At 44.8% G+C, this 26,118-nt stretch overlaps 1 protein-coding gene across 1 annotated transcript in view; it reads left to right on the forward strand.

Moving 5' to 3' along the window:
* Positions 1–355: 355 nt before the first annotated feature.
* Positions 356–26,118, forward strand: part of kcnd1 (potassium voltage-gated channel, Shal-related subfamily, member 1) — a 38,756-nt gene continuing 12,993 nt past the window's right edge. The window contains exons 1-4 of the mRNA XM_035158253.2: positions 356–574; positions 6,854–7,999; positions 8,664–8,909; positions 11,816–12,528. Of these exons, the coding sequence (XP_035014144.2) occupies positions 7,844–7,999; positions 8,664–8,909; positions 11,816–12,528 (1,115 nt within the window). The 5' untranslated portion in view covers positions 356–574; positions 6,854–7,843. The remainder of the gene's footprint in view (positions 575–6,853; positions 8,000–8,663; positions 8,910–11,815; positions 12,529–26,118) is intronic.

The raw sequence follows: 26,118 nt of genomic DNA on the forward strand, positions 1-26,118 counted from the left end.
CCCATCAGCCTAATGTGGAGCAGTGTGTGTGTGTGTGTGTGAGTGTGTGTGTGTGTGTGTGTGTGTGTGTGTGTGTGTGTGTGTGTGCGTGTGTGTGTGTGTGTGTGTGTGGAGAGAAAAAAGATAGATGAGAAGAAAAGAGCAAGAGAAGTGACAAGGAACAGAGAGATAAAGCGAAGGGAGAGTTGAGGGGAGGGTCGAGCAAGCAAATGGGAGGAGGTGGAGCCAGAGAGAGGGAGAGAGAGAGAGAGAGAGAGAGAGAGAGAGAGAGAGAGAGAGAGAGAGAGAGAGAGAGACAGAGAGAGAGCGAGTGAGCGTGTGTGTGTGAGAGATGAAGAGAGAAAGTGAGAGAGAGAGGAGGGATGACAGGAGATGTTGGTTGTTGCCGCGGCAGCAGAGCAGGACAGATCTGATACAGTAAAACAACACTCCTCCTCCTCCTCCTCTTCCTCCTCCTCCACCTTCTTCTTCTTCTTCTTCTTTTTATCATCACTGCTTCCTCCTCCTGCGTCCGTCCTGTTCCACCTGGAAAAACCTACCTCTGCCTTCCTCCTCATCCTCATCCTCAGCTGTGGTAAGTAGGATGAAAACTGCTCCAGATTCACCGCCGCGGCTGAGAATAGAAAAAGAAGGAGAGAAGAAGAAGTGAGGTGGAGGACAGGAGCAGGACGGAGGGGTGGATGGAGGGAGGGAGGAAGAGGAAGAGAAGAGTTTCAGGGAGGAGGAGAAAATAGAATCAGAGTGAGAAAACTTGAAATAAAGAAGGAGCAGAGAAGGGAGGAGAAAATAGGAAAAGAAAAGGAAAGAAAGGAGAAGCACAACAGAACATAGAAAAGAATAAAAAAGAAAAGAAGAGAATAGAAGAGAATAGAAGAGAAGAGAAGAGAAGAGAAGAGGTCGAGTTTGTTTGGTTTAAACAGCTGAAACGTTTCAGGACTAAAAAACTAAGAAAAGGTTGAAGTGCAAAAGAAAAAATAGGTGTGTGTGTGTGTGTGTGTGTGTGTGTGTGTGTGTGTGTGTGTGTGTGTGTGTGTGTGTGCGCGCGCACGCACGTGTTTGTGTGTGTTGAGGTTGACGTAATCCAGCAGTATGAATTAGTGATGATGTTCTCTGTGTTTCCCATTAACAGTGGTTAGCATTCACACACACACTCTCTCACACACACACACACACACACACACACACACACACACACACACACACACACACACACACACACACACACACACACACACACACACACACTCATCTTCTTCTCATGTGGTTTAAAGTTGAATTATATCTCCTTCAGGATGATGAAACTTTCTGTGTCACATGTTCTGTAACTGACGACGTCCATCTTTAAAAACTCACTTTAATTTTTGATCAAACAAACAGAAGAAACACTTAAAACCAAACGAATGAACAAAAATATTAAAATATGAGTCAAATTTACAAGAGTAAAAACCTGTTAGAAATTAATGCATCACAAGATTTAAGATGAACAGAATTACTTGAATTTAAGTGTTGAAAATAATTTTATATTAAAATTTAAACTTTTTCATATTGAGCCTCAGGGGCTTTACTCTGTTTATGGCTCTGACTTCTGAAGAGGAACTAAATCTATATTTTAAGATCAAAACGTTTTCATTAAAATTTGTTGTGAATTAGTTTGAAACAGAAAGTGGAGCTTTTCATTACAACAGGTCATTTTCTTTAATAATCAATTGATTGATCAATGAATTAAATGTGAAATTGTCTCATTCTTACCTGAAGTGAATAAAATGTATAGATTTTATTTGTTAAGTTAAAAAAACAAGCAAACAGACGACAAACTGTAGATCAATTATTGGAATTGCGGCCATGAGTTGGGCTGCAGGGCCTGCGGGGCCAGGGGGCCAGGGGGCCACGGGCCACAGGGCCGCGGGGCCAGGGGGCCAGGGGGCCACAGGGCAGCAGGGCCGCGGGGCCAGGGGGCCACGTGGCTGCAGGGCCACGGGGCTGCAGGGCCACAGGGCCATGGGCCAGGGGGCCAGGGGGCCAGGGGCCGTGGGGCTGCGGGGCCCCTCAGGAGCAGGTTCCTGTGCAGGTCTGTGGATGTTAAACAATCAGACCCTCGGAGGACGAGGTCATGTTTGGATGACGCCTTGTTTCCTGTGATTGTTTCACAGTAAAAGTCCCGTGAGGCTCATCGGGCCGACGTGTTTTAATGTGAAGCAGCAGACGAGGAAACGTCGGGTTTCATCACATGAGTCAGAGTTAAACTTCCTCCTGCTAATGAAATCAATATGAAACTATGTGTTTTCTCAGTGACACTAACAAACCGTATTATCACATGATGTTCAGATATTATCTTTATTAATTATACATGTGTAAACTCCAAAGTGTCAGTCGGGTTTTTCTCTGTATGAAACCAGGAGCTTTGTTTCTGATGCTGTTCGGTGGAAATCAAACATTTTACTGATATTGATCAGAAGAAAACAAGAATGAAGATATTTCCGTTTCCTGGACGTGTTGACGTTGTAATAATAATAATAAGTGAATCTGAGCCAGATGTTGAAAATAATCTGATCTGTGGAAACTGGACGTTGTGTTGATGTAGAAGAAGCAGATTGTGTGTCTCATAGTGAACGGCTCCGAGCAGGTGGATGAAGACATTGACTCTGTAGATGTGGACGATGTGAGTTCACGTGTGAAAATGTGCGTTTTGTTAGTTAGTGTTTTATAAATATTAATGTGTGTGTGTGTGTGTGTGTGTGTGTGTGTGTGTGTGTGTGTGTGTGTGTGTGTGTGTGTGTGTGTGTGTGTGTGTGCATGCTGCAGTGAAGTGCTGTTCACTGATGGTCGTCTAATGGTTTCATACAAACACTCAGACTGAACGCCCATGTGCTGCTCTTCATCCTCCTGTGGTGTGTGTGTGTGTGTGTGTGTGTGTGTGTGTGTGTGTGTGTGTGTGTGTGTGTGTGTGTGTGTGTGTGTGTGTGTGTGTGTGTGTGTGTGTGATGAACCAGGGCTGCGTTCACAAACAGCAAAACAACAAAATGTTTATGTCTTTATTATTGATCTAATGATTTCAGAAGGTCGTTCTTGTGGAAAAACTCTGACATGAGTTTAAATGCGTGTTTAATAAAATACACTTGATGTTGCAGTTAAATAACTTTGATCTTATTGTATCAAATAACTTTATTATAAATTACTGATGACGAAGATCTTTAGTTGAGGTGAACGCCAAGTTTGTAGAGAACATAAGTCTCCATCGCGTCGCTGCCACTTTAATACAACAGAGTTTATACCCACGTCGCTGCTGCTCATTGGCCAGATGTGATTAATAACAAATGGAACCTGATCAGCGGCTGATCTAACGTTTCTGTGAGTGTGAAATCAAAGTCTGATCAATACCAGGACAACATGTCTGTGATCGATGAGGCAGAAAACATGATTGTAATGAGTTATTGAAACGGAGGAGGCAGAGCTCTCTGATCACAGATCAATAAGAAGCTGAACGCCCCCAACACGTCTGACTGAGCTTTACAGGTGTGTCCATCTCAACAGGATTATCAGTACAGCTTCAAATTGGACCGTCTCTCGCTTTTCCTTCGCTAGCGTCCAACTCATACTTCATTTCTTTCCAATCTCCTCCCAGCATCATACATGAGTTCTATAGTTTTATGGTTTGATACCAACTTCCTCACAAAGTTCCACAGATTGTAAATAAAGATGGACGACACGTCTCCTCTTCCTCCCACTATCGAGGACTGACGCCAAATTATCTCAGATACAAACGAGTCTGCACAGTAACGAGCTCCCGTCGACCAATCACAGAGACGGAGTCAGAGACATGAAGACTTGAACATCAGTGTGATAAGAAATACCTGAAATTACAGAAACCATCTTCGAAAAACTTTTATGTTACGTCAAATCTCATGACCATTTATTCACTCTACTGCAGCCGGCCACCAGGCAACTGTCCGGAGCAACGGACTTGGACATTTGAATCTAGTGAGGACACAAATTTTTTGCGCAACGCCCCTTAACCTCAACTTAACCATCAGAGTTAAACGCCCAACGCTGATCCTAACCTGAACCTGAACCAAACTCTAACTCTGACCCTTAAAGCAGGTTTTTGTTAGTGTGGAGAATATTATGTTTTAACTTGAGATTATCTTCTGGAAATTCATTACTTGAACCCGCGAATCCATCTGCAAAGCTCCACAGTGTTTGTGAGGACGTCCTGTAGCGGTCAGGCAGGAAATCCACTGACTCAGACTCAACCCTGTCTCTCGCAGTAATAACCATAAAATCTGCAGCCGTCCCATTATCGGAAGCTTCCAGGGTCGAAGCCACAGAAGCCGCTGGTTGTGAGTGAAACGCTGATCAGCATCGTGATGTCTGTTCAGAAACACATGATGTCAGCAGGGATTCCCACGGAGAGGACGGACAGACAGACTGAGGGGGGGGGGGAGTGGACACACTGGGACGCCGCAGGCTTCTGAAGCTGCTGCTCACACGACTTCTACTGCTTTTATTACGACGTCTGAATCTCCAGAGTTGGACAGAACAAACCCTGATGAGTCATTATTCATTATTTAAAGGTTCTGCTGCTGTTTTCATTGAAGATTTGTTGCAGAGGTTCTGTTCACAAACCTTCTTTAGAAATGGATGAAATACTGACGCAGTCAAAGGGCGGTGGTGTCATTTACTTTCTGGGCTCATCAGGAGAGAAGCAGAAGAAGCTATTCACCAAGTTTAATGTCACAAATGATTCCTTCAATAACTTAAATATCTGTTATTGTTTGTGTCTCTGTAACCGACCCACGATGACGTCGCCCACTGGTTTGTCAGCTGCCGTTTGGAAGCCTCAAGTTTGACATTTTGTTCAGCGCCACCTACACGTTCTACCTGCACCCATTGGACGGTACTAGCTGTCAATCACTCTGTGGTATCCCCCCCCCAACACATCCGGTGCTTTATGGTCTGTTTGACTCTAAATGATCATAATTCACTAAATGAACATCAGCTGTTTGAAGAAGACTTGAAACTAGAGACTGAGACAGAAACTCCTTAATGTTTACTGACGTTATAAAGTGAGAAGTAGAGTCACTTTCTGTAGACTTCTATAGAAACTACCAGAGGAGTCGCCCCCTGCTGGTCACTACACAGAAGACAGGTTTCAGGTACTTAGACGTTGGCGTCACTTTCCAGCCACGGAGTCAAGTTATTTGTGGCAGAAATTTATAAAACAAAACACAAAATATCAATTACATTTCTCAGTAATAAGGATTCGATAACGATATCTTAGAAATCATTTATTCAATATATATATCTGCCAATATATTGTTATCGGAAATGTCTTACTCCCTAATATCCGTTTCTGCATCTGCACCAAAACCCACATCCGTAGATTTTACCGTCTCACCTTCTCCTCACAAGGTGTGAATCCTCTCGGCTGAAAACTCCGAGGATTTTATTCAACATTAGAACACATGACACCGCTAAAGCATGAGGTTTATTCTGATGACTCAGCTGCTGATTCACTGACACATTCTCAGAAAACTGCAGAAATAAAATGAAATATTGCAGCTTGATTGAACTGTACAGTGCGTGTGTGTGCGTGTGTGTGTGTGTGTGTGTGTGTGTGTGTGTGTGTGTGTGTGCGTGTGTGTTTCTGCTGCATCGTAACGTAATAGCTATCCCTGCTGAAATAATGAAAAACACTGAAGCTGCAGAATGAGTGTGTGTGTGTGTTTGTTTGTGTTCACGTGTGTGTGTGTGTTCATACATGCGTGTGTGTGTGTTGGATTGTATGTGCTTAGTGGTAACTGAGGCAGAGCAGCTGAACTAAACCAGTCAGGCTGAAAGTTTCATTCATAATTCATTAACACACCCACTGGAGATTTTACTGAGGCAGGACAGGTAGAGGAGGGTGTGTGAGGCTGTGTGTGTGTGTGTGTGTGTGTGTGTGTGTGTGTGTGTGTGTGTGTGTGTGTGCGCGCTCTCTCTTTCGATGATTTGACTTGTGTTTGTGCAGAGGACGTTTCTGCTTTAGTTGACTTTTAGTTTGGTTTGAATAAATACTAGAATAACAATCAAGGCCTTTACACATCGACGTGAACAAACGGCACAAAGTTAAAATAACTCAGACGCTTCACTTTTAGCATCACGTGAATCGTACTAGTTTACGTTGCTTTAACCAGATTCAGGAAATCTGAGCTCAAGCAAGAAATCATCCGAGTGCAAGCAAGAAATCATCTGAGTGCAAGCAGGGTGTATTTGAGTGTGAGCGCAGGGTTTTGAGTCTTTAATAAAGAGATGAAAAAAACATTAATATCTTTGAATTGGTCGAACTCTCGCTTGAACTTGATGCGACAAAGTTCAGACACTAAACGTCTGGTTCTAACAACTCAAAGCCAACATCTCGCACACACACACACACACACACACACACACACACACACACACACACACACACACACACTTTTCTTTTTCATTCTTTTTATCTGCTCCTCCTCGTCACTTTCTTTTCCTGTTCTTCTCCTCCCTCTTCTAAATGTCTCTCTCTCTTCTCCCCGTCTGTCCTCTCATATTTCCTCACATTTCCTTTCTTTTTTCTCTTCCTCTTCTCCTCCCTCCTTTTCCCATTCTCCCTTCTCCCCTTCATTATTTACCTTCTGTTTTCCTCCCTTTCAACATCCCTCCTTCCTCCAGGGATTCCCACTCCTCTTCCTTCTGTTGTCTTTCCTCTTTTTGCTCCACTCTTCCTCCGTCCACATTTTCCTTCTGTTTATTCTGTGTCATACCTCCCTCTCCTCTCCTCTCATCCCACTGGTTTGTCTCTCACTCTCCGTCTCTTTTCTGTTTGTGTGTTTTCTGACAGGGCGGCCATACATGGACATGGAGTAAAGACCTGACGCCGCCTCCTCGCTCTTCAAAACAAACCCGGTGTGTCTCCACCGCCACCGCCGCCACTAATGCCCCGCTGCCGAGAGCAGGAGCGAGAGAGAGACGGTAAAACACGGGGAGAGAGATAAAGGAAAAATTAGAGGAGAAAAAAAACAGCAAGCAAAAGCAGAAAGAGAAAGAGAGGAAGAGTGAGGCTGCAGATCCATAATCGCCACAGCAGAGAAACACTTAGAGGGAGGGAGGCAACGCAGGCGATTCTGTCTATCTTGCAACTTTAAGGGACCATCATCACAATTTAATAAGAATTTGAAAGGCTGCGGCGCTGCAACAAATCTGTCTTCAGAGGGAGAGCGAGCTCCAGTCAGACACTGAGCGGAGGAGAGCGAGAGAGGAAGTAGGGAGGTGGAGGCCCGACACAAACGCCTCAACGCTTCCCTCCCAGGATTCATTTCCTCAGCAGCAATAAAGAAAAAACGTTCTGACTATTTTACAGAAATCCTCCCGTTCTGAGGTTTTATGCCTGTTTTGAGTTTGTATGTATTTAGAGGAAAACGCCCGACGACAGCCGAAAAGTTGCTCATCGGTATATTTAAGAAAAGGAATATTTCATTCTTAGCCTGTGAGTTTCCTCTTTGAGTTTTTCAGGAAGCGACAGGAAGTCTCCGTTGGCCACAAAGGTCACAACCCTGTCAGATGCGTGGGCTTTCCCGCTGCTTCATCTTTTCATGGCTTGACACCTAACTGCCGTCCGACCCCTCCCTCTGCCCCTCCTCCCCCCCTTCTTGCCCCTCCCCCCCAACATGTCCGACCACCTCCTCTCTCGCCGCCCCGACCGCTCGAGGACATCAGGGCAGGAGAAGAAGTGAGGGAAAGTTTTAGTCGAGGCACTTACAGGCGATTTTTGTTAGCCCCGCCCCTCCGCCGAGGACGCAACTCTCTAACAGGTGGAACGCTCTGATGCAAGATGGCAGCCGGCGTGGCGACGTGGCTGCCCTTTGCGCGGGCGGCGGCAGTGGGCTGGCTGCCGCTAGCCAAGAAGACGATGCCCAAACCGCCGGTGGACAAGTCGTCAAGGTCAGATGAGATCCTGTACGTCAACGTCAGCGGGGTCAGGTTCCAGGTGGGTGTGGCCGTCTACTGAGCATGCTCACGAATATGGTTAAAAATAGGACATGGCTCCACCAGGAGATGGCAGCGTTCGGATCCAAGATATTTTAGCTTCATGTCTGGATTTTGAGAGGAAGTGGAGACGACCAACTAATGGTTTTTAAAATTAAATTAACGAAGAGGCCGTTAGCATCATGACGCGTCACTTCTCCCGTCTCCACATCTCAGTAACGTTCTAATGGAACATTTGTGTTTTTAATATTGTTTGTGTGAGTAAATGAGAAAATCTGATATGTCTGTCAGTAAATCAGGTTCTGTTTTAAAAAAACAACTGACAAGTAAAGGTTTGACCATTTTATAAGAATAAATAAATTGAAATTGAAATAAACTTTTGGTCGGAAACTTCTCTCACTGGGGCAACAAAAAAACCAAACAGCCAATTCTTTAGTCCCTAAATTACAATGTGAAACCAAAACTAACAGATCAAATGAAACTATGGAACAAACACATGAAGCTGGTTCCGACTCTCAGTGAGAAAAACATCAGTTTAATATGTTTCCTTTCTATATCTGTGCTGCTGCTGCTTGCTCGTTGATTTAAATTCAGCTCAGACTCTGAACTTGTCGCTGCGTGTTTCAAGTGAAGAATGTCTCCTCCGGTTCTCTTCTGTTTCTCAGACATGGAAGAACACTCTGGATCGTTATCCTGACACGCTGCTGGGCTCCTCGGAGAAAGAGTTTTTCTACAACGAAGACACGCAGGAGTTCTTCTTCGACAGGGACCCTGAAATGTTCCGACACATTCTGAACTTTTACCGCACTGGGAAGCTCCACTACCCCCGACACGAGTGCATCCAGGCCTTCGACGAGGAGCTGGCCTTCTACGGCATCGTGCCGGAGATCATCGGAGACTGCTGCATGGAGGTAACCCTGCACTTAGAGATGACACTGATGGACAGTGAAGCTGATTGACCGTCACTGATGATGTTAAGGTGGTTGAGCTTTTAGTGACCTTGAAGAATCGTTTGTCCTGAAGTGAGCATCACAACATGTTTGTGTGTTATCGACCGACCCGCTCGGGGTCTGCCTGCAACGTACTTTTGTTCATGTTCTCCTTAAAATATGGATTTAGTTGTGTTTGACTCATTCTGACTAACAATCATAAAAACCTTATTTCAGTGAACTGTGTTTTATTCGGCGAATATAAATGCAGTTGCAGTGGAGTCTGTACTGATGAGGCGTCAGGAACAGTTGATTACAACGTGTGATTTCTTGGTGTTGGTGCTAAACATATTTTCCAGTCGACCCTGACGATGTGTAGATTTCACTCTGAAATATGTCTGAATATCAGAGCTGGATTCAGATCTCAACCCTCCAGCAAACAACAGGACTGAGTGTGTCTGTAGATTTGGCTGCTCAGGGAATAGAGCAGGTCGTCCAAGAACCAGAAGGTCGTGATTCAGCTTCCTCCAGCCGCATGACGAAGTGTCCGACACTGAATTTTAAATTCCTCTTGTTCCTCCAACATTTCTGCAACATATTCTTGATGATTCTGCCGCCATCCGGGGTTTAGAAGATGAGAAACAGAGCAGGAGCTTTGGATTTCTTTCTTTCTTTCTGAAGATTTGACGACTTAAATCTTCTCTCTGAGGAGCCACAGTTCGTGCAGGTGACTTCTTGTCCTGCTGTTTTTGTTCTGAATGGTTCAATTAGACTGTTTCTGTTCCTGACACAAGTTAAACAGTTTGTGGAACTTGGGAATTCGAGGTAGATTTAGATGCATGTTGATGAAATGGTAACAACATTAAACTAGAATCCGACACGCTGTGATTAGCGTGACTAGCGTGACTGCTGGTCCTTATTTTGCTTTTGTCTGGACGAACCGAAACGCCCACATTTTCCTGCAGATTGGTTCTTATCCCAGCATGCACCAGTTCCTAAGGTATTTTGTTATATATATGCCTGAAATACTTCAGAATAAAAGCCCTCCATGCCTCATTTCTGCAGGACTTTTACTGTGAAGCAGCTGTGGACACATGTTGTTCAGCTGCTCTGGATGTCGGTGGATTAGACGCGGCAGCTTCCACTTGTGCGAACCTCTGTTGCTCGGATCCTTCAGTCTTTTCATGCAGATTTTTAAATGTCTGCCTCGTTTGTCCTGTGCTCATGTGGGCTCTGTGACCTTTGACCTCAGATCTTTTCATAATGTTTGCTGTTTATGCGGCTGCAGAACTCATTAAGTCTCTCTTGAGAAGAGCATCATCAGCCAAATGACTTGTTGTGTTAGTGTAAGAACATTAATGGATCTGAGGGGGATTACTAACCAGCGCTGCTCCCGAACCCGCCGTTAAACTCCATCTCATTAACACAGCGCTGAGGATCCTCCTGAAACTCTGCAGCTCAACCACAATCTGATTTGGCTCTTTATTGCTCCTGAATTTGGCTTCGAACTCCTTCTTAAAGTAAGTGATTCCATTAAAGAGTCATAAACAAGTCATTTGTTCCGTCCTCACTCCCCGAACAGCAAACCACCTGCAGAGCTCTTTATATTTTAGATTTTTCATACGAACCTTGTGTGCGGAGGCTTTAACATCTTTATATCCTCATTTATATTAAAACGACTTGTCCAACGACTTGAATGAACGACTAGTCGTCCTTTAGATCTTCATCAGGTTTGTTGGCAGCTTTCGTCAAATGAGATTCTAATTTCTGGATTTCTTTTTTTAACTCAGTCAACACCTCCCACACAGTTTCCCATTATTCCTCCTGTAATCTTACAGATCTGGATGTTTGTCTGCTGCTTTGACAAATTGGATTTGAATCCAAAACTGTTTAAGGACGACCTGTTTTTCCGGCTGCAGCCTGAGTTGACTCCTGTCCATAGCGTGTTAGCAGCGAGCAGTTATCCTTAATGAACCATGGGCTAATTACTTATTTAAAGATATATAAAGTGTTTATTGGTCTTGTCACTCTGCTGCTAATGAGATGATTCTGTTAACAAGGGAAAACATTCAACTCCATTCTGGGACATTTCTGCAGTTTATTACTCCGAGGTGAGAAAGGCTGTCGACTAAAATGTACCTCGCTCATCTCTTATGAAGTTAGCAGAAACAAAATGAAATGTGCAAACTCACACGTTTTGCATTGACTACGTAGTGTGAGAACTGTCAATGTCATGAACCAGTTCAGTTCCTTTTCTTGTAATTGGGCAACAGGAAAAGCAGCTAACGTGCTAACAAAGCAGCTAATTTGGCTGATGGGCAAACGAAATATCAGCTAGCATCGAACAAGCTAATGTGGACATTCAGACGTCATATAGTTCAGAACATGAGCGAAAAACTGTTGTAAATCATCTGTTAGCAGAGCTAGCTAGCTTAAAACATCTGTATCAGTTGAATTGATACAAAGGAGCATTTAGCATCTTAGCAACAATTAGCATTTCATCTAAATACTGTGACTACACTGCACAAATTCACTCACCCTCTTGTCGAGGGTTAAAAACAGAGGAAGTCGCACCTGGTTGAACCCTGTGAGATTTGTGAATATGGGCTATACAAATAAAATTTGATTGACAGACTTGTGAAGACTAAAATGTCATCCCACAAACTGCAGTTTAAACATCAGAGGAACTATAGCAATGTGGCTTTGGTGTCTACTTGAAAAACACTCAGGGCTAAAAACGATTCTTCAAATCTAATCTGCTCCCAACACAGAGATAAAGTGAGGTCATGTTTTTTCTACTTTTTACAAAACTAAAGACATAATGTAAAACAGTTGACGTTAGTCTCGACGCTAATCTCATCTTCCTCTCCCTCCCTCTCTCTGTGAAGGAATACAGAGACAGGAAAAAGGAGAACCAGGAGCGTCTGGCCGAGGACACGGAGGCCAACGAGGGGATGGACGCCCCCCTCCCTCCAGACAGCACCTCCAGGGAGCGTCTGTGGCGAGCCTTCGAGAACCCCCACACCTCCACCATGGCGCTGGTCTTCTATTACGTCACCGGCTTCTTCATCGCCGTCTCCGTCATCGCCAACGTGGTGGAGACGGTCCCCTGCCGGCCTCCGAAGGGCAGCGTCAATGACCTTCCCTGCGGGGAGAAATACCAGCTGGCCTTCTTCTGCATGGACACGGCCTGCGTGCTCATCTTCACCTTCGAGTACCTGATGCGTCTGTTCGCCGCGCCCAGCCGCTGCAAGTTCATGCGCTCTGTGATGTCAGTGATCGACGTGGTGGCCATCATGCCCTACTACATCGGCCTGGTGATGCCCGAGAACGAGGACGTGAGCGGCGCCTTCGTCACCCTCAGGGTCTTCCGCGTCTTCCGGATCTTCAAGTTTTCCCGCCACTCGCAGGGTTTGAGGATTTTGGGCTACACGCTGAAGAGCTGCGCCTCCGAGCTCGGCTTCCTGCTCTTCTCCCTCACTATGGCCATCATCATCTTCGCCACCGTCATGTTCTACGCCGAGAAGGGCACCAAGGGCTCCACCTTCACCTCCATCCCGGCCTCCTTCTGGTACACCATCGTCACCATGACAACGCTGGGGTGAGTTAGCATCAGTTTAATGTTGTGTGTTCGCTGACTCTCTCTGATGATGTCTGACATTACACAGATTTATTTTTGCTCCTGATGACTGTACCGGCGTTAATACGATCGCCATGGCAACACGCGCGTGTGTTTGTGTGTTATCCTTCTGTTTCGTGTCGGGACGCGGACATGTCATTATTATTGGTTATGGGGGAGAAATTTACTGCCTGTTTCCGCCATGAAAAGAGATGAAGTGCGAAAAATCAAGTGTGTGTTTATGTGCGTGTGTGTTTGTGTGTGTCTGTGTGTGCTTGTGTGTGTGTGCGTGTTTGTTTGCCTCCCACTCGTTGCTTCTCGAGTACGGTGGTGTATCTTCACCCTGCTGCCGCCCACACACTCGCTGCTGCCGTGTGGATGGTTGAGTGTGTGTGTGAGTGTGTTTGTGTGTGTTTGTGTGTGTGTGTGTGTGTGTGTGTGTGTGTGTGTGTGTGTGTGTGTGTGTGAGGTTGATGGCGTCTTCACCCTGCAGCTCTCCAGCACTGATCTATTATCTGCTGCTCAAAGAGCCTTTGGAAACATCAGAAATAGAGAGTGAGTCAGGAATCTGCCATAAGCACTGACCAATCCACCATACTGCTCTTTAACACACACACACACACACACACACACACACACACACACACACACACACACACACACACACACACACACACACACACACACACACACCCACTCTATATGACTCTACACTCCTACCTGTCTGTGAATGAAGAGACAGGAGGAAACGTGAAAGGTGTGAATGAATGGAAGTGACTCAGTTAAACTGTTTAAAGGTCGTTAAAGTTATTCCACTGAACGAAGGAAGGGTTTTTTGAGTCCGCACCATGTGACCGACACATCCGACTGTAGGAGTGAAGTCTCTGACAGAAGCTGTAAAGTTTATCTTGAGCAGGATCCTGTTCATTAAGCTGTGCAGGGTTCATTATGTTCCCAGTGTGGGGGTGAAGTGTTTAACACAGAGATCCTGCTGCCGTTAAGAAGACCCCTCATTATGCTGCCTTTTCTTTTCCAAGCCGAACCAGAATAACCACGTCACCGCGCCCCGTGTGCGGCGCTGGATAACGGGCTGGAATCAGACCTGTCAATCAACAGCATCAGCGTCATTCTGATAGGCCGCCGCTGCTGGTTTAAAGACCAACGACTCACTACGAGGGTCCAGGGTCGAGTCAGAGTCAGGTTTCATGTCCTCTGCAGGTCGGGTGGGCTTCATGGACAAACTGTCCATTAGCCACTTGCACTGGAGGCTTGAGAGTTTCAACTTTGGGACCAATTGCAAGAAAAACAATAGAAGGAGGGAAACAACTGAAAGCTGCATCACATCCGGTTTAGGTAGAGTCTATAACGGGGTGATGTCCTAGCTGTGTTCTCACGTGGACATTATCTGGAGGTTTGACTCGGGGCTGCAGGAGAGACGCTGGAGAATGTCCACTGCAACTGACTCAGACATTTGCGTCCTCACGTACAGATAATTATTAGATTATCCGGAGTCACAGAGCGGGGACGCTTCACGTCCACTTCACACTGAGACAGACTGAGACTCTCAGGACAGAGCAGGAGCAGGAACATGGATACTTCATGACAACCTGGTTCAGGTTCAGGTTTTTCGATGTTAGTCTTGATTTGATAGATCTGATGTTATTTATTTATTTAATGAATTAATGATGATAATAATGATAAGTTGCTTCAGGAAACCTCTGTCAGGGCACTGTCTTTTATTGTGAAAGTCTCCTCTCGGTCCATTAGTTATCAGTGGGGAGAGGCAGACCTCTAAATGGATTCTTCAGACAGCAAAACACAGGCCAGGCTTTTACCTCCCCTTCCTCCCCCATCCTCCCCCTTCCTCCCCCTTCTCACCTCTCCCTGCTCTCGGTTACTCTCTGTTTCCTTCTAGGGAGTGTCCCTCTGTGTCCTCACCTCTCCTCCTCCTCCTCCTCCTCCTCCTCCTCCTCCTCCGCTCCGACTATCACAACAGAACCAGCAGCTTTAAATCACCAAATAAAGGAACATTTCATTTCCTGTCCCAGATTTGTCGTCCCGGCGACTTCGATCTGTCCCTGGTCTCTGATCCGATTTTCACAAAATGTCAGTAAATGATTCCACGAACGTTTCTGTTCCAGGAGAGGATTGATTTAATCGATTGGATTTGTGCTGATCACACAGATCCAGATGTGGAGAATCAGATAAAGAAGACACATCTTTATGTCTTTCATGTTTGTCTTGTGTAGATTTTAAGTGTCTCTCCCTGGAAATTCATACGACACAGTAACTAGATTGCTGAAGCTAAGTTTTGTAGCCGTGAGCGAAAACTCACACGTTTGTGACAGAAATGTCGTCTGAAGTACGAAGACACTGCTCGCCTCCCGGGTTTCCTGACGGCTGGCACAGGAGGCCGGTGCCAAGATACCTGTGGATTCAAAGTGTGTGTGTGTGTGTGTGTGTGTGTGTGTGTGTGTGTGTGTGTGTGTGTGTGTGTGTGTGTGTGTGTGTGTGTGTGTGTGTGTGTGTGTGTGAGACAGTCAAGGGTCAAGAGGGGAGGGGGGACGTGTCTGACTGGTGGACGTGGTTTATTTTCAACATGGATTTGGAGATGATGGCAGTTTTCCATATTCACACTCACAAGTGGTGGCTGCTGGTCGAGGGTGTTAACGTTAAATACGAATGTCACGATGTCGACACGTCCCAAACACTAGGTGGCGTTGTGAGCCGTTCTCAACCCACATTAAAGTGCTGTGTCTTCAAGTCTATTTGTGGATGTTTGAGTTGTTTAGCAGATGTTTTTAAAAAAACTCTCTCCACCTTCACCTGTGAATTATTCAGGAAAGCTTGCTTCATCCTAGAGGCCGGTTGTCGGCTGCTTGGATGTTCTTAAGACGTGTGTCTCTGTTCTGAGCTCTTCACCTCCTTCTAGATGATAACAACTGAAACACTCATTTTAGCAAACGCACACAACACCTTTGTTAATATTCAGGTAAAAGTCCCTGTGGACGACTCAGAATCAGAAATACTTGTTCAACCTAGAATAGAAATATATACAGATCAAGAATTATAATAAGTAGAACCATGAATTAGAAGTATGTACAACTGTGCGTTCTACTAGTTTTCCTGGTGTATTGACACTTTGAGGGAGAAGTTATTAAGTCCGATGACCACAGGCAGAAGTGACTTCCTGTTGCTCTCTGGTGAACGTTGAGGAGCAGGATGCAGACGTCCAAGCCCGTAACCTGGATACCGTCCTCCAGCTCCACGCCCACATACTCGCTGACCAATCAGATCGAGTCTGTTGTCGTCTTCTGTCCTGAACCTGCCGCTGACAAACACCCGGAGGTCGTTGAATTCCTCGACCTCGGCATCTCAGAGTTCCCTGCAGCGCCTCTCCTCCTCCGCCACGTTTTTTTAACGAGCGAGGAGATTGTTTAAGCTCTCGTCTCGACTCCATTTACACTGAGTCACTTCGTGCATCTGTGGCAGATCTGAAAGACGCTGAGTGTTAATGCATCCGGGAAGCGTTCAAGACAGATCTGAAAATCTAATATCCACTCACAGTTTGATTCCCTCGGTCCGTCTCCTCCGTCGTCGTGATTAACACAACTCACTGGTGTTTGTGTCGTTGGATGTTAAATACACACTGAACTCTGTTTATATCGACTAACCATCGTCTTCAGGTGTTTCTTCAGTTACCAAACATCTGCAAACACCTTCCACATCTGGACGAGGACAGAATCAGATTAGCTTCAGAAATGCTTCTCTTATTCAGAGTATATCTACAAAAATGATCTTGATTACGCAGAGATCTCGGAGGTGGTTAAGACGTCTGCGGTGCATTTAGACATGAACTTCCATGTGGTTAAACTCTGATTGTAATCTGATTACCAGAACACATTTGAATGCAGCTGTAAAGTATTCAAACGTGATCCGTCACGAACCTGGCGTTGAATTTTAAGATGTCCGTCTTGTTTTAACGGGGAGTTTTATTTTTGATGCAATGTTTTAAACGATGTTAACAGTGTCAAGAATTCACCAAATAAGATTTTGAGTAAAACCTGTTTCCCATCTGCTTCCTCTCCTCCTCCTCCTCCTCCTCCTCCTCCTCCTCCTCCTCCTCCTCCTCCTCCTCCTCCTCCTCCCCACTCTGCTCCGATCTGCTCATTTGTTTCTCTTTGTTCATTTTGTTATCAATGTTTTTCATCACTCTGCTTTTATTGCTTTGCTCCTGTGTTTTATCACTGTGCAAATAAACTGGAAGTGGAATCATAAACCTATTGCAGCCGCTCCAGAAGCAATATATGTGAGTGGAAACACAATCTGCTGCAGCTGATTCAGAGTCTGCGTCCGCACTCCAGATAATTCCCTGCTTTTCCTTCAGGTGGTCCGATAACAACGAAACCTTTCAACTGGACAATTAATGCTTCATTTCACAGGAGAAATCTTTCATTGGTTCATTGATGAGCGGAAATTATCTCACGTGGACTTTCTCATAATGGACGCCTGGAAAACACAGATAGGGAATAAGACACATAATAAAGAGTCTGTGGTGCGGTTTCAAATAAATAAATAATTACAGACATAAAACATTAAACAGATACAGATCTAAAACATGGTCCAAACCCGAGGCCAGCGGTCGATTTCCCTCCTCCAGCGTAAAATACCTACACACCAAGTTAGAGTTACGACTCCGAGCAGCGGAGTCGGGGGTCGGGGATGAAGAAGCTGCAGAGCGTGAAGATACGAGCTGCTCTTCTCGGGAGCAGTAAAGTTGGATTTATCAGTTAACGTTCACAATATAGCTCACTGTTGTTTTTAACCTCAGATGGACGACGTTTCACCGCTTCCTCCGAAAATTAAGCCAAAATGTTTCAGATACAAACGCTGCCATCTTTTGGTGATGACGTTTTTAGTTCGGTCCATGTCTGCTAACATGGAGGAGGTTTACGACCTTCACTTTGAGCAGCCGTCACGTTGTACAGTTTTATAATCTGTGGTTTCAACCAGCAGGAGGAAATGGTGCGTTTCTGTGGCGACTATTTTCACAAGTAGATTAATGCTCGTTTGCCAGATGAGTTGAACTTCGTCAAAAGAGGCTCGTTGCAGTTTTTGCAACATTCTTGTCAACGAAGACACTGATCACCATGTGTGCAGTGAAGCATGCTGGGAAAACAGAGGTTGTGCTCAGATGCAGGGACGTGATTCCTCAGACAGAAAATCAGCATCAACACTTTTTCTTTTGTTTTCTTCCGACAGCGACTCTGAGCAGCCGACCAAAAGGAACATAAAAAGAGGACGAGTGGTTGACACAGTTTTACACCAATTTGTTTATAGTGTTTGACATATTTAAACAATTAGAAGAACATTTTTTATGAATCATTAATTCAAACGTGACTCTTTGGACCTTTATGTGGTTTATGTAAAACTCACAGGAGTATATAGGAGCAGCTTTAGTGTCTGGTCTGTGTCCTCTGGCTGCTGCAGAGCACTTTAACATCAACATTATTTATAAGAACAAGAGGGGAAGCAGCCGCTTCCTCTGAGGAACAGGATATATATGAGTCTGAGAGCGGGCGCAGCCGACGGCCTGATAAAACAGCCTGGGTGGAATTATGAAGCATCTCAACGCACGGACACGCTGTTGGTGTTTTAATAGAGACGGAGCGAGGGGGGGAGGAAGAGGAGCGAGAGAAAAAACAAATCAAAAAATGAAATTAAAGACAGATTGTTTTCACGCTGCTCCTCCATTTCCTGTCAGAAAACTCCCACCTCTCGCTGACCGGGACACAAAATGGCCGCTGTGGTCGTCCTCCGGGTCCTGGAGGTCAATAGATGAGTTGTCCAAAGTTATCCACTGGTCAAAAAACACCAACATCTGGCTTTTGTCCGCAATGGGACTGTAAACAATCATCATTCACTCCTCGGTCCAATTGACTCTGCAGCAGATTCAGGTTTTTCTCGGCTCTGGTTCTGGTCGGCAGCGATGGAAACGAGGGTGAACGCACTAATAAGACATCGAAGTGAGAGAGAACAGTTTCCAGCCGTTCATGATGATTCTACATAACAAACCATCTGAGGCATCACCTTCTTCTTTTCGACAAAAACCTCAAGACGACAAGTTTACGTTCAAGTAACGATGACCTCTAGTGGCTGTAGTGAGCGTGACACAGGCAAAGGAGGAAGTCGCTGGTGTATCGGTGATGTTTCTCCTGTCGCCGTGAGGAAGATAATTCAGCTGAGGAGATGGAGACGATTGAATAAAGTGTGTGTGAATTTAAAAAGACAAACTTCGTTTTCCGTTCATTAGAAAATCAATGAATCAATCTCCCTCTGTGTCTGTTAATGTGGACGAGCTGGAAGTGAACCAGGTCACTTCACCTCAGGGTGGTGACGGAGGGGAGGTCGGGCTCGGGGGCTCATCAGGTTGGGGTTTTGCTGATCTATGCGAACGTCTCTTCATCCTCTCCTCCTCCTCCTCGGCTGTAATGGAGAGAACTCCACCACAGACCCATAATGGCAGAAATCAGCGGCTGTCTCCCTCGGCCGGACGGAGCTTCTTAGGACCACAGTGTAAAAAACATCAATACTGAGCGATCGATCGGGTCCTGGCAGCGCCGCCGTAATGACTCTGTGATCGGTTCTGCTGGAGATCTCTGCAGGAGGTCTGTCAAACAGGTCGACAAATGATCAATAACGGTCATTTCTGTATATTTCAAGTTACATATAAATTACTGCGTTACAATGCACGAAGACAAATAAGACCTGATACTCTACGATAACTGTTGATGATGTGACGAGAACACGTGACAAGAAAATAAAAGAATTTGAATGAACCTTTAAATTCAATAAATGAAAGTATATTTTTCAGCTTTTATTGCATCTTTGACCGATGATCGCTTCAAGCATCTTTTTAGGAAAAGTTCTATAAATTATTAAAGGAAATATATTGTTTTATATTCAGGTGAATAATTTTTAATAGTGTTATTACTGTAAAGGGTTCACATGCTCTAAACACATGACGTTCCTCAGACTGTCCACTGCTGCAGCTCCTCTGTTCAGCCTCTGTCTGAAACCCTGAGCTCCTGTCTCTTTAAGACCCCCGCCGAACTTTACTGACTCCGTCTCACTCTGACGTGAACTTCACAGAACAAAAAGACCTTAAATCCAAAGGTCGCTCACTGAGTTCCTTCTTCTCCCGAGGCATGATGGGAACGTGAGTCCAGACATATGCTCTGTGCGTGTGTTGTGTAACAGGTCACTCTCGTATAATGTAGGACTATGACATTTAAAACAGCCCAGGTCACTATGCAACTATTTAATTATCACGTTACACTGATAACGACTAATTCAGACATTAGAGTAAAGGGTCCAACCTGAATCCAGTGAGTGAATCTTTAAATCTCTGTTGACGGCTGGAGACAGAACCGCAGATCAGTGAGTGAATGAAGCTTTAAAACTCATCAGGCTCTTCGGTGGAATCATCAGTCATCAGATGTTTTTCTGAAATGACTTGTGCAGGTTCGGACCCTCGACTGTAAACTGGAGAATCTCCTGAGCAGAAATCAGGATTTACTGACGGGATGAAACACTGTGAATCTTTCTGAACTCGTCTTTGTCCACTTCCTCTGCGATGCAACTTCACGACATCATTTTTAAAGTCTGTCCTGACTCTGCCTCCTTTTGCCCACAAGCAAGGCAGCACGTCTTCAAACTCAGCAGCGTGACGGTGACAAAATCTGAAGTCTCACACACACACAAACACAGACACTGATGCCCTTCGAACAAGCTCTACCAGGAACTTATTGCAAAATGTAATTAAGGATTTTATTCTTTACTTTTACCCCTGAGACACACACACACTCACACACACACACACACACACACACACACACACACACACACACACACACACACACACACATCATTCAGTGTCCTTCAACATGCCAACAAAGTAATTTATCTTGTTGTTGTGTGATTAGGAAATCCTTGTTTCAGACACAAAGCCCCCGACACACACACACACACACACACACACACACACACACACACACACACACACACACACACACACACACACACACACTAACACACTAACACCAATATACCTGCTGATTGGAGCGGTTACCGTGGTTACACGTGTGGTTTTTGGACTTTATAATAACATTAAAGTTCACGTGTCAGATTTTGGGACAGATTGAATGTAACACATGCCACAGAGATAGCGTGTGTGTGTGTGTGTGTGTGTGTGTGTGTGTGTGTGTGTGTGTGTGTGTGTGTGTGTGTCTGATGAGTCGCAGGTTCAGCTCTAAGATTTAAAAGACGTCCTCACCTGGAATTTGTTCGTATCAAACTCTCGCCTCCTGGGATTTAAACGGCTCGTGTGATTCATTAAGTTTCTTCTTATTGTGGTTGGACCTGGGTTCAGCTTCCAGACTTTTATTGTGAAAAGCTCTTTTTACTTTTATTAACATTTTATTTTTATTTTACTTCTATCAGATTTAAATATGAAACATATTTTTGGATTCAGGGGGATTTCCACTGTCTGGGGACGTCTCTGCAACCAGGAGCTGATCAAAACTCATCCAGCATCATTTACTTCACCTCAGTATGAAGTGATGCAGTCACGTTGTGCTCCTCAGTGTCTGATTTACTTAAGACTGAACTTTCTTAAGTTCCACTCAGTGAATAATTGATGCCGTGTTGAAGTCACATGACTCAAACGTCACTCGAGCTTCCTGCTGCAGAAAAGAGGAAACATGGCGGCAGACGAAAACATCGTCGGTCGGTCGAACGTTCTTCTTCCTGCAGATGATGCAGATTCTCTTCTCCGTCATCTCCTGGTTTTCTTCTGACCCTCCCTCTCTCCATCCCTCTCTCCATCCCTCTCTCCATCCCTCTCCCTCTCTCTCTCTCTCTCTGTCTCTCTCTCTCCCTCTCTCTCTCTCTCTCTCTCTCTTCTCTCTCTCTCTCTCTCTCTCTCTCTCTCTCTCCTGACCCTAATTGATGCAGCTGCTGTGGCCGAGCGAGCCCCAGATAAACAGAAAACAGATAAAAAAAGGAGGGAGAGACAGAGAGAAGGAGGAGAGAACTTCTCTCATCAATTATTTCCTCTCAGTGTCTGAGTGCAACATCTTCTTCCTCCTCCTACGTCTCCTCCCTCTTGTTCAGTTTTTCCTCCTCCTCTATCTCTCCCTCATCCTCGTTCATCTACTCCTCCTCTACTTTCTTTATCTTCTCCTCCTCCTTACAGTCCTTCTCACGCCCTCTTTTCTTTCTTTTTTCTCATCCTCCTAATCCTATCTATCCTCGTCCTGACTATCCCTCTCTCCTCCCTCTCTCCTCTCTCTTTCTTTTCCTCTTTTCACTCACCAGTTTCCTCTCCTCTTTTGTCCTCCCACCTTCCATTTCTCCTCATCATCCCATCTCTTGAGCATCAGTTTCTTCATCTCCTCCTGTTTCATCTGTTCTTTTCTCCTCCTCCATCCTTTCCTCTGTCCCTCTCCTGTTGACCTCGTCCTTTTCTCCATCTTTCTTCTCCTCTGTTTCAGGGTAGGGTTCATTTCTCCTTTTGTTCTCTTCTCACCTCCCTCTGTTTCCTCCTCCCTTATCACTACTTTCCTCACCCAAGTTTTTTCTCTCCTCACCCTCTCGTACGTCACTTTCCTCTTTCTCCTCATTTGTTTCTCAGTTCGTTCCTTCTTGTCCTCTCTTGCCGACCTTCAATTTCTATCTTTCATTCCTCTCCTCTTTCCCATCTTCTAGTTGTATTACCTTCTTTTCTTCATGCCCCTCCTCCCCCACCTATATCCTCTCCTGTCTTTCTTTTTGCCTTTATTAGGTTTCATTTAATCCTCTTTTCTCATCTCTTCTTTCATCCTTCCCTTTGTCCCTCACTATCCTCACTCCGTTTTACTCCCCCATGATCTCCCTTTCTCTTAGTCCATCTCCTCTCCCTCCTTTCTTTACTCTCCTCCTTCTGTTCCACCTCTTGCCTTCTTCACGTGAGACTTTCTGAAACATTTAAAACACATCATGTGATATTTAAACACAGACTGTGTTTGTGTGTGTGTGTGTGTGTGTGTGCATGTGTGTGTGTGTGTCTGTGTGTGTGTGTGCATGTGTGTGCATGTGTGTGTGTGTGGTAAAAATAAACACAGATACGTGGATTATGCAGAATGAACAAATAAATCACATTAGAGACGCAGTGAAACAACGTGAGCTCCTTGCAGCAACAAACTGAGACGAGTTAATAACAAAGCGAGGGGGGTGGGGGGGGGTTATAATGGAGAGAGCGTGGGAGACGTAAATACAGGAGAAAAAACAAGAGGGCTGAAAATGGGAAGAACGAGGCGTAGAAATAGAGAGAACACAGCGAGAGAGAGAGAGAGAGAGAGAGAGAGGCAGACTTACCGTGGAAAGACAAAGGAGAGAGAGAGATGGACGAGCTGCCCGAGGGTGAGATGTTTTAACGTCGTTAAAATCGGATTCTCTAAGTTTCTGTTCACACAACTTTCAACGTGAAGGCTTTAGTCTATAATTACTATCTTGTATATAATCACGTACAACAGATCTCGTGAGGTAAAGCATAGAATTAATTTACGTTCAAGTGACAGCGCCATCTAGTGGCCACGCCCCTTTTGACTGATTCCTGTCTGGCGATGAATTAATCAAAAATCAAAGAAGACGTTAAATTAATGTTTGTCAAAAACTGTTTCTGGTCGTTGTTATCACTGATGTTTGTTCTTGTTTCTGATCAGTTTGGTTTTAATCAGTTATTTGATGATGACACATCATGATTGACAGCTGAGACTGACTCATGATTGGTCAAGTGTGTGTATGGGCGGGACCTTGATAACACGGTGACACTCCAGGATCAGTACTGATATTTCTGCTTCACTTTTGGATGATGGGAGGAAGTGGAAGTCTATGTTGGAAACCAGTAGAACTAAACTTTTCAATAATAGAAAACAAATGTCTCTCAATTTAGAATTTATTTTCAAACTCCTCGGTAACACGAGCAGAGGAAACATGCTTCATACACATGATGAACCAGAGAGACATTAATGGTCTGTGTGTGTGTGTCTGTGTGTGTGTGTGTGTCTGTGTGTGTGTGTGTGTGTGTGGAGGGGTGGGACGCTTTAAACATTAATATGGGGTTTAACTCCTTGTGGCCAGAAATAGAAACGAGGAGGAGAGAAGACAAAGAGGAGGAGGAGAAAATAGAAAACAGCTGAGAGGAAAAAGGATGAGAAGCTGCAGAAACCCCGTCGCTCCTTCATGTGTCTCATGTTTATTTTTTAATATTATCTATAGATGATATGTTCTTTATATCTTTCGTTCATTATTTTAAGTCCAAAATACATTTTAACAATCGGATGGACGCAGTCGAGTGTGTTTACTTTGTGTGAGAGAACAAAGCTGCTTATGAGGTGTGTAGATCTGAGGTGTGTAGATCTGAGGTGTGTAGATGTTGTTGCATGGAGCAAACTCATCGTGCTGAAATCCATCCATCCATCCATCCATCCATCCATCCATTGTCTTCCGTTTATCCGAGCTTTGGTCGGGGGGGGGGGGTAGTAGGAGGGTATCCCAGATGTCCCGAGCCAGGCTTTCCAGCTCTTCCTGGGGGAAGCTGAGGCCTGATGGAATATGTAGTCTCTCCTGAGAGTTGTGGGTCTACCCCTGCGTCTCCTCTCGCTGGAGGAGCAGCGGTTCACCTCCTCACATTGTATCGAAAGCTGAGCCCACTCGACGGAGAACTACTCCCTTTGGCCGGTTGTATCTCGTGCTTTCGGTGGCTCCCCACAGCTCATGAACATAGTAGATGGTCTGTGTTTATTTGGCGCTTTTCCAGTTTGGTGACAGATCGTTTTTGCCATTCACCGACTGACGCACACATTCAAGGACAAGAACAAGAAAGAAATTCAGTTCATTATTAATTTTAAGATATTTATTTGATTCTAGTTGAGTCAGCCGAGAGTTCATTAGGTTTTTTCATGCTCCATTTTATGTTTCATGAACAGGTGGACAAGTTTGACCCAGTACACACATTTTGAGCATGGTGTGTGTGTGTGTGTGTGTGTGTGTGTGTGTGTGTGTGTGTGTGTGTGTGTGTGTGTGTGTGTGTGTGTGTGTGTGTGTGTGTGTGTGTGTGTGTGTTATTTTGGGACCGGTCTGCCTCAGAATTTTATATTCAGAGTGTTTGGAGTCTAATATTAGCGCCGCACATCTCTGTGCTCACATGTCCCATTGATTCTGGGTTTATATTTATATTCCAGGTTTGATTCTCTATGTGGCTCAGAGGAATCAAACCTCCAGGATTCTGCTGTGTCACAGGGAGGAGCCTGGAACGGGACACAGTTTTGTACACTGTTGTCAGACTCATTTTAAATCCAGCTAGTGTCCAGAGTCACATGAATGCTGAGAACACGGGATCGTAACAGAGGTTTTTGGCAGCTGGTTTGCTGACATGCACCAGGGCGTGTGGGTGTTGGAGGTTTGTGGTAGCAAACCTCCTCAAGTCCATTACCATCCCTCATGTTTTATTCACACTCAGTTGTTGTATTTGCTCCACACTTACCTCCTGTTTGTGCGCTGACTCTTCATCACAATTAGTGCGGTGTCATCAGCGTATGTGGTAATGCTGTTTGTCTGTAGCCAGTGTGGGTCAGCAGTGTGCAGAGCAAACACACATGAAGGTTACCAGAGTTCACACTGAAGAAGGAGACGTGGCTGAAAGTTCAAAACTCTAGAGCACGATAGAAAGTCTCTCCTCATCCCTTTCTCCTTTTACGTCCTTTTAACGATACAATCAAAACCCAGCAGCCGGATGAGGAGTCAGACAACGAGGAACCAGAGAAATTGCAGATTGGTGACAACAAATTGTCTTTAGACAGAGTTGCCAACTAATGTGTAACCAAAAGCAGACACACAAATTGCAGACAAACTGGTGTCAGCATTTATAACGGAACCATGGTTCAGTTTGATCCAGACCCAGACCTCCTCTTCTGGTCGGACTAAATGTTGGTCCGTCGGTCTGGACCGTGTCTCAGGAACCATTCACACCTGATATTAGGTTCAGACTAAAAGTCTAAAGGTCTGAACCAAACAAGGTGTGAAAGACGTCCTTTAATGGTAATAAACCAGACTCCTCTGACCTTAGTCTGCCGTTGTGTCAGCGATGTCTGGTCAAGCTTCTGTTTATCTGTGAAACACTCAGAGAAACTACAGTCGCACTGATGATGAACTTTACTTCCACTAAATTTCCTGTAATTAGATCAAACTACGATTTCAATGATCCATTTATGAGCTGAGGAGGTTTTTTAATGTGACGTCACAGCCTTCATCTTTCAGTCCTGAGAGTTTGAGCCTGTTTGTCTGCAGCTTTAAATAACAACTGATCTGCTCTGAAGCTGGAAATAGACTCAGTGTGACTCTGACTTTCATTTTATTTCTATTTTCCTTTATTGTTAAACTCATTCGCCCGTGTCGTACATTCACTTCTTCTCCTTTCAATCAATTCCAAGTTTGATTGGAGTTTGTTTTACACACTCGACCAATCATGAG

The sequence above is a fragment of the Hippoglossus stenolepis genome, chromosome 6 (genome assembly GCF_022539355.2).
Source record: "Hippoglossus stenolepis isolate QCI-W04-F060 chromosome 6, HSTE1.2, whole genome shotgun sequence".
Taxonomy (NCBI): Eukaryota; Metazoa; Chordata; class Actinopteri; order Pleuronectiformes; family Pleuronectidae; genus Hippoglossus; species Hippoglossus stenolepis.